Source organism: Epargyreus clarus, unplaced genomic scaffold, assembly GCF_041222505.1.
Source record: "Epargyreus clarus isolate Ecla_fem2 unplaced genomic scaffold, WU_Ecla_fem_2.2 ptg000006l, whole genome shotgun sequence".
Lineage (NCBI taxonomy): Eukaryota > Metazoa > Arthropoda > Insecta > Lepidoptera > Hesperiidae > Epargyreus > Epargyreus clarus.
Window position 1 is genome coordinate 11367783 of NW_027332214.1, and position 14237 is coordinate 11382019.

Consider the following 14237-nt stretch of genomic DNA (forward strand, 5'->3'; position numbering starts at 1 on the left):
ATAGCATTAAGAGTCTTCAATCATAAAAATCTATGTCTATGGTTTCGGCATTTATTTATTTCACCTTACACTCGCGCCATATGGCGGTGATACGAGCGTCAAATAAGTTACAACAATGTCACTATCGTTGCGTATACAAAGTAATATAATTTATAATTGTATAATTACAATTGACCTGCGCCACTGATAAATCTGCAGTCGAGTTACATTGAACGATATTTTCTATATTGGTTGCGATCGGCTCCTGGTACTAAATGATTTTTTATATGTTTGTCTGTCTGTGAATATCTTAAAATTTTGATTTATTACATAGTTTGTATTTGCACTTAATTTGATAGATACTAAATTATTGAATTAATTATCTTATTAATTAATTAAGGTATACCTGTCCTGTTAAATACCAACATAGATACAGCTAAGTCTGAATTTGCATTGACAGAACAATCAAATAAAAAATGTGAGCCGTCACGGGACGCCTGGCAGATGTGAAACATCGACATTATTTTGTAAAAGTAATATGCAGAAAAGAACATATTGTGATAGGAACTAAATATGTCATAATGATAAAATAAAATATTACGATTTTTTCCAGATAACGATGACTATTTATTGAATAAACATTTATTTTCATTAAAATCAAAAATTTACGAATTTATTTCAAATCGTGACTACTTAATTCGTTTAATCAGTGACTTCGGTAATAGTTATTGCGCATGGCGACGCGTCGCCACACCGTACACACTACTGCATATAGACTGTATATATATACCATCGTATAGCGTGGCGACGCGTCGCCACGGCATGCGTCGCCAGCCAGAAATCGGTTTTACGTGCGGCTATAGATGTTTCACATCAAAAATATGTTTAAAATTTAATATCTGGTGTCTGATAATGTCACGACTCGTGTTTCCATTGTCAGACGTATGAAAGCGAAACATGTTAGACATATCCTAGCACAAGGTATATTTAGATACAGAGCAAGAAATCACGGTAATAGCAATACTGCAAGGAATATATCGATACTCCTTCATTATATTATGAGATTTATAACTTTTGTATGAAATAGGCTGAAGACGGTATATTGTTTTCTTATTCAATTGCAGTACAAAACCGCCGTGATTAACCTAAAAGTTACATATTCTTAAATATTTTAAAGATAATTTAAAACAATTGCTTTATTCGTCTTTAATCATAATGCTTTGGAAATAACAGTAGGTAAATAAAATACATTTGAAAGCAAGTACCTTAGTTATAATAACAGTCTACGTAGGTAAGTAAGAGATTTGGGGGCTTTGCGCTGCTCCGGTGAGCGAGAAAGACATCCATCGATTATTCAGAATAAGATTATTCATGGTGAAATATTATAATCAAATCTGTGTTACTAAAACATAGTGCTTATTGAATAATATCTATATTTCAAAGAAGAATACAGCGTTCATTCTTTGCGTCATTGCGGTATATAGAAGAAATGAAATAATTCTTATAGTTACCCATGCCTGTTATGTATTGACAATTTCTGCCTACTATAAAGCTTAATGCCAAAAATCGATATGCGGTTAATAAAAAATGTTTCATATTATTAACGAGCGTCTACGAATAACTTTTAAATTCAACTTTAGAAAGTAAATAAAGTGAATTGATAGTCGTAATAAATATATCACCGATTCAGTTACCTAATGAAGAGTTAAAAATATGGGTGGGATTTAAAGCATGATGCTTTTATTCTAGTAGAAAGTTGTGTAAATGGATCATAACACAGTAAGTATCTAGTCTCATGGGTGAACGTACTGATATTGGGTTAATCGATTTACTTGCGGCAAAGTCACAAGAACAGAACAGAACAGACCTAATGTAAGTGAATCACGTAATCTGAATCAGTAGGTATCATTACTGCCTCAGGTAAAGTAAATAAATCCACAAAGAGTTTATTAGGGCAGTAGATTTGTCTTGCGTTGAAGTTCTAAGAGTAGAATTAGTTTTTACTGTTTCTAGGACGAATCACGTAACCCTACGTCACTTACGAGAAGGTCATTGGTGCAATATTTTTTCTAGTATTCATGACTAACTAGAGTAAATCAAGCTACATACCATCTTAATTATTCATTCACATAGCCCGGAATATTGTCTCGAAACGATCAATTATTAGTCTATTAGAGACGTCTTTTTCTTGTGGAGTGTAGAAAATGTTAATTGTCGTTGGGTAGTGAAAGTGAATCTCGCAATAATTTCATAAGCTTTGTATTCTTTGTTACAATTTTATTGCGTCATTATACGATCATATAAAAATGAATTAACATTACAGCATTTCAGTAAACGAAAATATTTAAGAATCATTAAGTTATAGTCTGTGAAAATCGTTATAGCCTAGAAAAGACATTGTTAAGAAAATAAGTGGATTGGGGTAGTGGGGCTTTCACGAGTGTAAATGGATATTAAAGTCTTCAGTTCCATCCTCGGTAAACGGCTCAACAGTTCTGACTTTTCAATTCCTATTTTAAACCGTAGTCCTATAAAGTCTCGATCTCGTCGTAGGTGGAAGATACTAACGATAGACCGAACCCAACATAAGTTGGAGTCGGTGAGGCGTAGTTTTCCGCGCCAACCGTCGTGTCGTGGCGTAGGTCGGGCGCGGTGTCGACGTCCGCGCAATGTCACCCGACGCCGCCCCCCGCACCCCTCGCCCGGCGTCTGCGTGAATCAACCAACCTAGCTTCAGATCATTTCCGAATGGTAAATTCGCGGCGCCTTTGATTTTGGGCGGGCCGGGGTACCGAGAATGTCGATGTTGAGCGTCAAAAAACAGATATCAACCAGTTCTTTTTTAATGGCACCGAACTACCGGTGTCGAGTGTTCAAGTTTAATTTGTAAATATATAACAAAATATTGGTTTTGGTAATGTTTGTAAAGCAATTTAACAAATGTAAATAAGCTTTTTGTCTAGTCTAAAACTTCATTTTCCAAGGTTATTAAAATAGGAATTGTTGTCTGTATTGAATGTCGTTTTTCGATAAATATGTAGTCTCATGCTGTTTCTGTTCATTCGGTACTAATATTTATATAGAGTAGCTATTTAGGTAGTTAAGCCACGTGCCAAAAAATAAGTGCCATTTTCGAATAAGAATGTTAGTATTACAATTATTAACGATATTAAAACAAGAACTAAGCCATTTGCCACTTTACATAAGTCGTGGCAATAAACGGCGACGTTACCAAGAAAAATATAATTCAGTCTATTGGATAATTAGATCAGGCTGGGAGACCCTTAAGAAATTCGTTCAATAGCGGCGAAGAGGAGGTGAAAATCGTGTGTCACGCATGATATCCGTTTGAAAAGTATGTTAATGATGGTCGATGCTCCACGCAATTGGGGTAGGTCGATGTGGCAGTGCGTTTGGTTATATAACGCGGCGTCACGCGCGTTCGGCAGGTGCTCGAGAATGTTACGATCGTCCGCGTGGTGATATTGGGCGCTGTCGGTCGTTAACCCTTCGCTATCTGCATTATTTAGCTCGGCTCAATGTCGGCACAATGTCGAATCGTTCGAGTTCACAGACCCAGCCGCCAGCCGCGACGCCGCGCGCCTTACTCGACCGCCTTGTTCTAGCTAATTTTTATTGCCGGCTCCTTGCTTACATTTTGATGGAAGCGTTCGTTTATTTTATCTTTTATCGCGTACCTTTGGATCTTAACAGGACGCTTAATACCACTTTATAAGCTTTAGGGAGAATGTGATATTAAATTAAATTCGAGATGGGAGATTGGGAGTCCAATAAGTTTTATGTAATACTCATATACGTTATCATACCAAATATTTGGGTTCATTCCTTCATGGGTATCAATTTTCAATATTTGTATCATCGTGTCTACAGCGATAATGTTAGATTAAAACTTATTTGAGCATTAAAAAAACATGTCGAAATAGTGTCAATCATATGTATCTCCTCTACAGTCGGTCTGTAGGGTGCGGGGCGAGTCGACCTCGCTTGCGCGGAAACCACGCCACGGTCAAGGCCGTAGTCTAGACGCACCCCGCCCGCACCGCCCCTCGCACGACACCACCCCCGGCCCTTCCCCAAGCTGTTCCTCGCTGCCTCCCCCACCATTTATTTTTACCTCGGCAGCCGCCGCCGAATTTGCCTGGGCAAAGCTTTTTGTGCCTACGCAAACCTGACCTACCCGTACATAGAACTATGTACGACTAGTCGCTTCAGGTTTATTCAGTGTGTTATTATAAAATATAAACTGACAGAAATTATGCACCACACACTTTGATGTTAATGCCTCAGGCGGTACACCAGACGTTTATAATTTATTATAGAAACCAATAATTATTGCAATCATTGGTTTGGCCAGACATAATTTATTCTAAGATTACTTGCACAATAAGTGACCTTAGACAATCGGTTTTATTTATGCCTCTTTATTTATTTAGACATTAGATAAAAGTAAATGGCGGAATATTTTTGGAATTGATACCGCGATTATTTGTTTAATTATATTTAATTTGCATTTAATAGCTTTTGGTTTGTATTATTTTCAGTCTTTCAGAATTCGAAGTACATATATTAAAATTTTCACAGATATCATTTTTATAGTTTGTGCTATTAAAGATGGATTGAGCAGCTGGTAGCTGAAGCTGAGATATTGCGCGTCGACAAAAATGTGGCAGTGAAGTCATCGGCGAACGGCGCCGAATAGCTAATGCGCCGGCCTTGGCCATCGGACCACACGCAAATGTTGCACATTATTATATGCTAGTTAATGTTTATCTCGTCGACCATCAAATTTAATTCGGTCTTAGAACTAACTGTGTCTGACAGTGACGGTGTGTATTCCGGGTTATTGGTTTTGTGGCCCTGTAACTCTACACTGGTATGAATAATGTTATCGATGTTAAATATAAGAACAATCTATATACAATAAGGCCTTGAAGTTCAATTTTGATGTCTTTCTTCTTGGATTGGTTAGGCAAATATGAATGTTTTAATTTAAATACGAGACTGCATTGAAATTTACTCAACATAGAGAAAACTTATAACTGTCATTACTTATACTGTCGCTTTAACACAAGTATTAATGTATTTGCAAATGTTAATTTAGAATAACGTGGTCGTATATTTTTTGTTAGTCGCCGATAAAGATTGTTTGGTACCAAGCTTGTTTAGTAGTTGTGGCGGCGAATTCATTATAAAAAGTATCACGCTTATCAAACGTGAAACTTAACGTTCACATTTGAGATAAAGGTGTTAAATTTGACGACCACCAACTTAATGTGTCGTAATGGTCTTCGTATGCGTATTCTAAACATTTACCCAAAATTATCTTTATGACAATTTGCAAACAGTGTATAAATCCTAACATTACATATGTATACATATGACGTAGGTATTCAACAAAAATTTCGACATTATCTGGGAACGGATGCTCTTCCCAGATTCTCGTACCGTATGATGTGCCTACTTGCGTTTTTTTGGCAATGTACCAAGATTGGCGAAGTATCGTTTTCTTCTATTCGTAATTTTCATCTCTTTAAAAATAAAATTAAAAAAAACAATGCAGTAGTCAAGGTCTACTGTTGTGCATATTCAAGATACGTTGAACTCAATGAAGTTTGCGTGACTCAAATAAACCGAGCACTTGAGCAAACTTCTGATGCTGCTGCTTGTGAGACGGTCATGCGATTAATCGACTAAATGCGAACAATGTGTAACATGTTAGCAATTCTTTTATCGCTACAAAAATATCAGACATGATAACGCATGGAAAAATACCGTCGGCCTGTGCCTACTATAATCATGTTGAGGTAGGTCCAGGGGTTTCATAAATAATGCGATTTCCGTGACGCTGTCTTTGTTTGCGGTTCTAATTCTGGTAGACAGTGTGACGTCACCCCCGATTAGATACTTCGCTATCTTTTGACACAGTTCTTTTTATTATTGTCTAAATGTTACACTTTACTGTGATCGTGGCCGATAACCTGCTACAAAGTTGCAAATAATACTTTACTAGATTTTCTCATTTGTTGTTGGTGCAATGTGTCAGTGATTCAAGTGTGACATTATTTCAGCTTCACTTCTGAGATATTTTAATATGAGCTTCAATGTTTTTATGTTAGTATAAAATATTGTTTTACATAACAACATATTGGGATGATGATAACCTGATAGCAAATATAAGTTAACGACCTGCTAGCATTGACGAAGGTGACTTGTTTATGGTATATGCATTTTATCTTTGAATGATTAATTCGAGGACAAATACATCCGGGTTGAAGGGCCAAAAGTTACTTATGTATGATTAAGTAGATCCAAGTATACAGTATCTTGTTTTGGATGATGATTTTCCTTCTCGTTCAAATACTCGATAAGTCAGCGTTATAATTATGTATGTACATATTAATATGGGTCAGTGGATAAAGCTATAAAAACGACATAATATACCTATATTTGTTCGATAATTGATATCGACGTCGAGATAAAGTTATGAATCAGGAACAGTTTAGGGACTTTCCTAATTCTGAATTTAGTTCAGAGCTATGAAAGTCCCTAAAATTATGAGATTTATCAGAAAATTAAGTCATAAAGATCAAGTATTAATCAACGCTACATTTTAAAATTAGTGAAAATAGTATCAATAACGTATTGTCGTATTCAAGTTATTCTTTATTGCATTCACCCCTTCTAAAGAGACCAGCGTCTCACCGATTGACCTTCTGGCACATATTTATAGGTAAGTACATTACCTATAGTAGGACTTTCTAACCAACCTTATCTCGATGTCTTATGCTATCAATAAAACATGAGGGCCTCTGAATCGATAGCTATAGAACTTTATTGTTTTTGCTTCACCTGATTATTCAAATATCGTGACAAAGGAAATTTGAAACGTGACGTTTTGTTATTCTTTCAGAACAATTGCACCGAAATAAAACCACTCATAAAGTGAGAATAGAGATATAGGTAACTAAATTATATGAAAAGTAGAATATCGCATTTTATTTCACTAATGTAAATTCGAGGACAACAGCGACGCATAACGTAACGTTATTCTGTAGTTGTGAACAGTTAATTTATTTTTGATATTAAATTGGGCAAATAGTTATAAAACGTTAGGACCTTGAAGTCGATAAAATCATAAGCATAAGAGAGTTTCGGCAGCGGCGTGTTGTGGCGCAAAATAGATATTCATAATAACAAGCGCGCCAGTTCATCGGCCGCACGTCCGCGGGCTCACCTTCGGGCCTCGTAGATAAATGGCAATTCGGCTAAGCCCCGAATGTTCGGGGCTCGGGCCGACGCGACGCAATAGCTCCACTGTTGGGATAGGCTCGACAGCCGGGGACTATGCTACGCGAGACATCATTGCCGCTTTTTTTAATGTAGCGGGTTTTTTTGCTACTTAAAACTTTTTGCTAGGTCAACGTCATGCGCCAACCCATTTTGATTGCTAGCGGTTTTTATTTTTAGATGCGACGCTTTTGTTTCATGATCTAGTTTGGGTGTACATGTTACCTTAAAGTATTGATTTTGATTGACTATTGTTTATGTTTTCTTAATATAGGTATTATATTTATTCGTCGAACCTCTGATTGTTTTGTTATGTTATGCGATCCTAAATACATTATATTAAATTGAGGAAAGAAAACTCTTAACTTAAATCAACCCTGAAGATCCGTCCACATTGCTTTGCAGTAGTTGTTAAAGGGGGAAAGAATGCGAGATGGTTTAAAAATATTAATAACTCCACGTGGCATAACAAACAATAATTGAAAAATCCTTATTTTTATAATCGAAGTGTGCGTGATTTGAGCGCGCCAACGCGGTATTCATACACTTAACACACCCATGTGTGCGAGAAATTCGTGTGGAGACTAATGTTAGAGAAAGTGATGTTTTAAGTATGTTTTCGAAACCCAACTCTGTCTCAGCATTACACAATATTTTTCAGTTTATTGTACGATTTTAACATGCCATTGTATCGTAACAAAGTTGCGTGTAGTAACTGTATTGTCGAATAAGTATTGATCGGTGAGTTCCACGTTATTTTAACATGTAATCGTAATGTTTCGTGGACCCATACATCTTACTTACAGAACTTGAAGTGTTATTACGCAATATTTTTTTCCTACCTTGTATTAATCTAGCCACTTATTTCGAGAATATTTTTATCTTCTTTGTTTTGTGGCTACATTTGTACATAGGTAGTTGTAGATTATAGAATTGTATATAAATCACGTTACTGCTTAAAAAAGAGAATACATATAAATACTGGAGGTACCTAAGATACTAATTAATCTCACAAATATACGAGTACCTAGATATTTTCTAAAAGACCGAAATCACAAACGATGTTGCGCCCTTATGGCCACTGCCGCGCATGGGCATCTGTGACCAACATATAACAGGTTATACTTGAAATCTACCACAGGATGATGCGTCGCCACTCCTGAGGGTTAAGATTATATCAGTAGATGACTCAACTATGATTTAAAAGCTGCTATTTCTTGATTGTCTCGTAGAATTTATTACAGTTGACTAAAAAACGAGAATTTAAATCGTCTAAGTTGATCGTGTTTTGCTACATGTATTTCTATTGACCTACACACATAAAACGTGAAAGTAATAAAATAAAATACGTTCGAAATAGCCGTTAATCGTGGCATATGCATAACAAACAAAGTGATAGGTAACCACGTTTGTTGTATTATAAAATAAAAACTTACTCGGGTTGCGTCACAGAATATTTTTATCGGAACCACGACAATGTCAAGAGGGCATTGAACTGCTATCCTTGAAGCTTGTAGATGGGTTGATAATAATTTTATTTTCGCTATCCGTGTCGTTAATAATTCGATACGCATTCGAATTTTTATTTGACGAATGCAAGATTGTGGTAATCAGGGCATCCGAGCACGTTCTCCGATATATTATTAAGTACTTATTTATACGACAATATTCGTTTTGTAGCACTCGTCGGTACAAAACATAAGGCGCGTTGAATTCACATTTCAATTATGTGAAAAGAAAATATGTGTTATTGTTTTATGAGTCATGAAATACTAACACACATTTTTATTTACATCTGTCTTCTGTAGGTCAATTTTATTCTAAGGTACCTATTTTACTAATGTGTTACAATTTTTACTACATATAATACATAAGGTACATATTTATATAGGTATATATAAATGTTTGGCAACCTTAAAATAATTTATTTCAATAAAAATATGTACTTAGCAATCAATATTGAAGTAGTGTATGTAAGGCATATTTTGTTAGTCGAAATACTAGGTAGGTATAGGTATTTGTAGCGACGGTTTTTCTGTTTGTCTGACTTATCGCAGCATTTAAACATGTTAAATAAACACACTACTGCCTACTGAGTTTTTATGTAAAGTTATTGTAGCATAATTAGATAATGGTTATATTTAGGATCGAATAAGGTTTACTTACTGAGATATTACTAGTTATTTACGGTCACGCGTTGGTTTGTGGAGAAGCGAATGGGGCGAACAAAATTCAGAAATATTTTAAGGATTTTATATGAATTTCAAACAATAGCGGTTGGTGCTGTATAAGATAAAAAATGAGACTCTTCAATGAAAAGACCTATACGTTTATGTATTTTTTAATTTAATTTTCATACAGTACCCTAAATGTTTATTGGCGTTTCAGTTTAATTTTACGATAGAGGGTCTGTTGCCGGACTAAGTGATTATGCCCGCCTCAGTTCGGAGCTAGTATGCAAGATGTTGAGAAAGCTTTAATAGCGTGTTTCTGAAGCGCCATCTTTTGACGAGTTTCGGAAAGTCATCACATTGCCCGTTCAAATATATGTGGCGCCATCTATTGACGAGTTGCGGGAAGTCGCTACAATTTAAATGATGCAAATTTTCCGTTATATAATTTTTCATAATAATGTAGATGGACTTTATGCTTATATGTCGATCCGATCACTTAAAAAGTAAAAACATATATTGACATAATAGGTTTATGACGTCGTGCGGTTGTTCCAGGTGCAAATGATGATACCAGCTGTTAGCAGCGATCCAATGCTGCGTCGTGTCAAGCAGGAGGTGGAGCCACCGCCGCAGTACTCGCCGCCCGAACAAGCGCTCTCACGGCCCATGCAGATGATGCAACCAGCTGAGGTAAGCCATGGTGGTAACTGGTTTATATACGGCATTGTTCACTTACGCGTAGTTCAGGATTGGAAAATTTGATGGGGGACGGATTATTAGAGTTATTTAAACAAGGTTTCTAATGACTCCTAAAGAATATGAAGTAAAGATGTTTTTAAGAGGTAGAGCGGAGTAGGTCAAGTGATTTCCTGATGCAAAAACACATGATTTGCATGTAGTAATGATCCTGATTAGTGTTACATAATGTGGCATTACTTATTTTATATTAAGATTAAGAGCACGAACTTTACGGGTAGTTCACCTAAATTTCCAACTTAAATTGAGCCATTCATATGGGTACACCAATTGCACTATTTATTAATTACATTTCAAATAAAGAAATAAATAAAAATAAATAAATTTCGTCCAAAATTAAAAACCGAAACAATACCAGTCGTCGGTATCTACAAATATCTCATTAACGCCTCTTATTAATTATAATAATTATTTACAATGTTTGCCTACCTAACCTAAAGGTCAAGATTTGACTAGACAATGTAATATTTCCATCTTTTGTAGGTAAAAATTCGATACATTGATAACTTATATAATAATTGAATAACGGTGGTTATTAATAACTGAAGGTGTTGTTAGAACCCTTTATGGTTCTACTCCGGCGGTACCACCGCCATACCAATTCTGCCTATTAACAGTAGTGTTACGCGCTGCTGTGTTTCGGTTTGAACGTTATGATAAGGGCACTTTTTCGAGGCATTCCAGCTTAGTCCTCAGGGTAGCGGCGCATTTGTGGTCGACCTATTTAGGACCTAGGAATATCTAATCCTATCTGGGGTTAATTACAGATGTCCATGGGCCGCAGTAGGCACTTACCATTAGGTGGATTGCATGCTCGTCTGCTACTCCTATATTAATTAAAGAAACTGGTGTAAATAATTTGACGACCCGCGTGGCGGAGCGGTCACCATATCGGTCTGGCGCGTAGAGGGTCCCGGGTTCGATCCTCGGCCAGACAGATATCTAATAAATTTAGATTTCTGGGTCCGGGTGTTTGTGTGTGTCCATAGATCCCACGATACACGGAATCCTAGTGTTGGGCTGTGAGTGTAGAAAGCGTTAGAAATACCATCAGGTGGACTGCATGCTCGTCTGCTACTCCATATTATATTAAAAAAAAATTGAAAAAAATATTGTATTCACAGCTGGAACTAGAGCCAAAAGAGGAGGTAAAGTTTTGCGTGTCGCCCGGTGAGGGCAGTGTGGTGGGCAACACTAGCCCCGAGCAGCAACACTGCTCGTCGACGACCGCGGCGGCGGCGAGCGGCGCGCGCGACGAGGAGGCGCCGCGGCGGCTCTGCCTCGTCTGCGGCGACGTCGCCTCGGGCTTTCACTACGGTGTCGCCAGCTGCGAGGCGTGCAAGGCGTTCTTTAAACGGACTATACAGGTAGGTTCTTCTTTTAGTATATGACTATATGTGCTCTGACTTTCAAAAAGTGGTTTAGTGGTTAGTGGCCCGGCCCTACTTTGAAATAAATAATTTGAATTTGACTGGTACATTGTAGGTACTGGTGTGATATCTAAGTCCCGGGTTCGATCTCCGGCGAGACAAAGATATGAAAGGGAATTTGGAAAATTGTTCTGAGTCTGATTTTTTGTACTCGTTGCTAAGTATTTATGACATGTAGTCATGATGTTCTCTGAGGATATGATGATGTTATTGGTGAAAGAAATAAGCAGTGACATTTCGATAAATAATAAAAAAAATTAAAGGATTACTGTGTATTTTCATTAGTATTAAAAGAAAACATTAAGTTATTAATGTAACCATATTATTTTGGAAAACCATGCTGAAGCCATTTATATGTAGATTTGTGTTTTTTCTGTTATATTATATGTACGTCACATTTGTATTTTATAGATGTAGTTACTAAAATTAAGGAAACTATTGATAAGAAACAAATAGCAGTTGGTATATTTGATATTAAAAAAGCCTTTAGAAAGATAGCGTACATGTCATTATAGCTGTGAAATGAAAATACAACCGTAAATCTATCACACGGTCAATTAACCAGCAGGGCAACATAGACTACACGTGTCCCGGTTCGAACGAGTGCGAGATAAACAAGCGGCGGCGCAAGGCGTGCCAGGCGTGCCGGTTCCGCAAGTGCCTGCGCACGGGCATGCTGCGCGAGGGCGTGCGGCTGGACCGCGTGCGCGGCGGCCGCCAGAAGTACCGCCGCGCGCCCGACGCCGCGCCGCCCGCGCACCCCCGCCCGCATCTCGATGACATCAAGGTACGTGTGTGTGTGACGCCATGACGAGCGGGGCGCGAGGTGTGCCAGGCGTGCCGGATGCGCACCTCGACTACATCAAGGTACGTGTGTGTGACGCCATGACGAGCGGGGCGCGAGGTGTGCCAGGCGTGCCGGATGCGCACCTCGACTACATCAAGGTACGTGTGTGTGACGCCATGACGAGCGGGGCGCGAGGTGTGCCAGGCGTGCCGGATGCGCACCTCGACTACATCAAGGTACGTGTGTGTGACGCCATGACGAGCGGGGCGCGAGGCGTGCCGGTTCTGCACCTCGACGACATTAAAATACGTGTGTCTGTGTGTGTGTGTCACGCTATAGCGAGCGGGACGCGAGGCGTGCCAGGCGCACCATTGCGCACCTCGACTACATCGAGGTACGTGTGTGTGTGTGTGTGTGACGATATGACGAGCGGGGCGTGAGGCGTGACAGGCGTGCCGGTTGCGCACTTTGATGACATCGAGGTATGTGTATGACACTTGCCCCGTTCCGACGAGCGGTAGCGCCAGGCGTGCCGGTTCCGCACCTCATCGACATCAAGGTAAGTGGTACTCACGATATGCGTTTTTTATTGCCGATATTTCGACCCAGTTGCATGGATCGTGGTCACGGCGAAACTGAGGTGGAGGGGAGAAACCGTTGACAAGTACTAGTGGTAGATTAATCTATCTACCCTACGTCTAGTTCGTTTTTCTTTTCTAGGTTTCATATCACGACACACAACACTGACAATATCCTTACGCTCCGTACTTTGCACTATTTGTGACTTGCACAAACTAACCACTGGATTCCACGTTTGGGCTAACTTAAAACCATCTTCTCTATTGAAGTTCCTAGGATGTTTCTTGATCTCTATTGCTTCTCTTACTAAACGAGGAAAGTAATGACGCTCAGTGGAGATCACCTGAGGTTTGTGTAATTCAATCCAGTGGTTACAACCTGAACTGAGGATGTGTTCGGCTACCGCAGATTTTTTAGGGTCATTATTTTTTTTTGACTGCGCTGATATGTTCCTTAATGCGTTGTGATATGGCTCGTTTTGTCTGCCCAATATACGAGCTACCACAACTACAGTCAACCTTATAGACCCCTGGGCACTGGTATGGAATAGTATCCTTGGGGGAACGAAGATAGGCCGCGAGCTTTTTAAAAGGCGTAAATATACTTTTTATGTTATATTTTCGATCTAAAATCCTCCCTATCTTATCCGTGACACCTTTCACATACGGGAAATATGCGGAATGCCTTTCTACTACGCTGGTGGTGTTATGATTCCGTTCAGTTCGTTTGGCTATAGTTACGTGGCCATTGAGACGCAGGACCTTCTCCAGGTGTTCCAACTCCTGCGCCAAATGATCATTGTCACATAATTCATAGGCCCGGTTCGTGAGGGACTTTGCAACCGAAGCTAAGTGTCTGGGGTGGTGGTGTGAAGTGCCGTGTAAGTATCTATCCGTGTGAGTAGGTTTCCGGTAAACTGCGTGACTAAATGTACCATCAGGGCGGGCCTCTAATGCGACATCCAAGAATGCCAACTTCCCATTGTCCTCCATTTCGCAAGTGAATTTTATACTGGCATGTACCGAGTTCAGATAATCTAAATAACTTTCTACCTGTCCCCGTCCTCCTGTTATGATGGCAAAGATGTCATCTACATATCTTCTCCAAACTCTAACGCAATTGGGCCCAGTAGCAATGGCTATCCCCTCGAAATATTCCATCCATATGTTTGCGACTACTGGAGCGACTGGACTACCCATGGCTACACCATTTATTTGAAGAAAA

General features: G+C 38.8%; 1 protein-coding gene across 5 annotated transcripts in view; it reads left to right on the plus strand.

Annotated features, from left to right (window-relative positions):
• The window catches only part of ERR (estrogen-related receptor), a 48271-nt gene that overhangs the window by 22537 nt on the left and 11497 nt on the right, over positions 1 to 14237 (plus strand). For 4 of the 5 annotated variants that reach the window (XM_073074088.1, XM_073074089.1, XM_073074087.1 and 1 more), the window contains 3 exons: positions 10017 to 10151; positions 11342 to 11584; positions 12213 to 12434. In XM_073074088.1, the coding sequence (XP_072930189.1) occupies positions 10023 to 10151; positions 11342 to 11584; positions 12213 to 12434 (594 nt within the window). In that variant the 5' untranslated portion in view covers positions 10017 to 10022. The remainder of the gene's footprint in view (positions 1 to 10016; positions 10152 to 11341; positions 11585 to 12212; positions 12435 to 14237) is intronic. The other variant, XM_073074086.1, reaches the window with a different exon arrangement.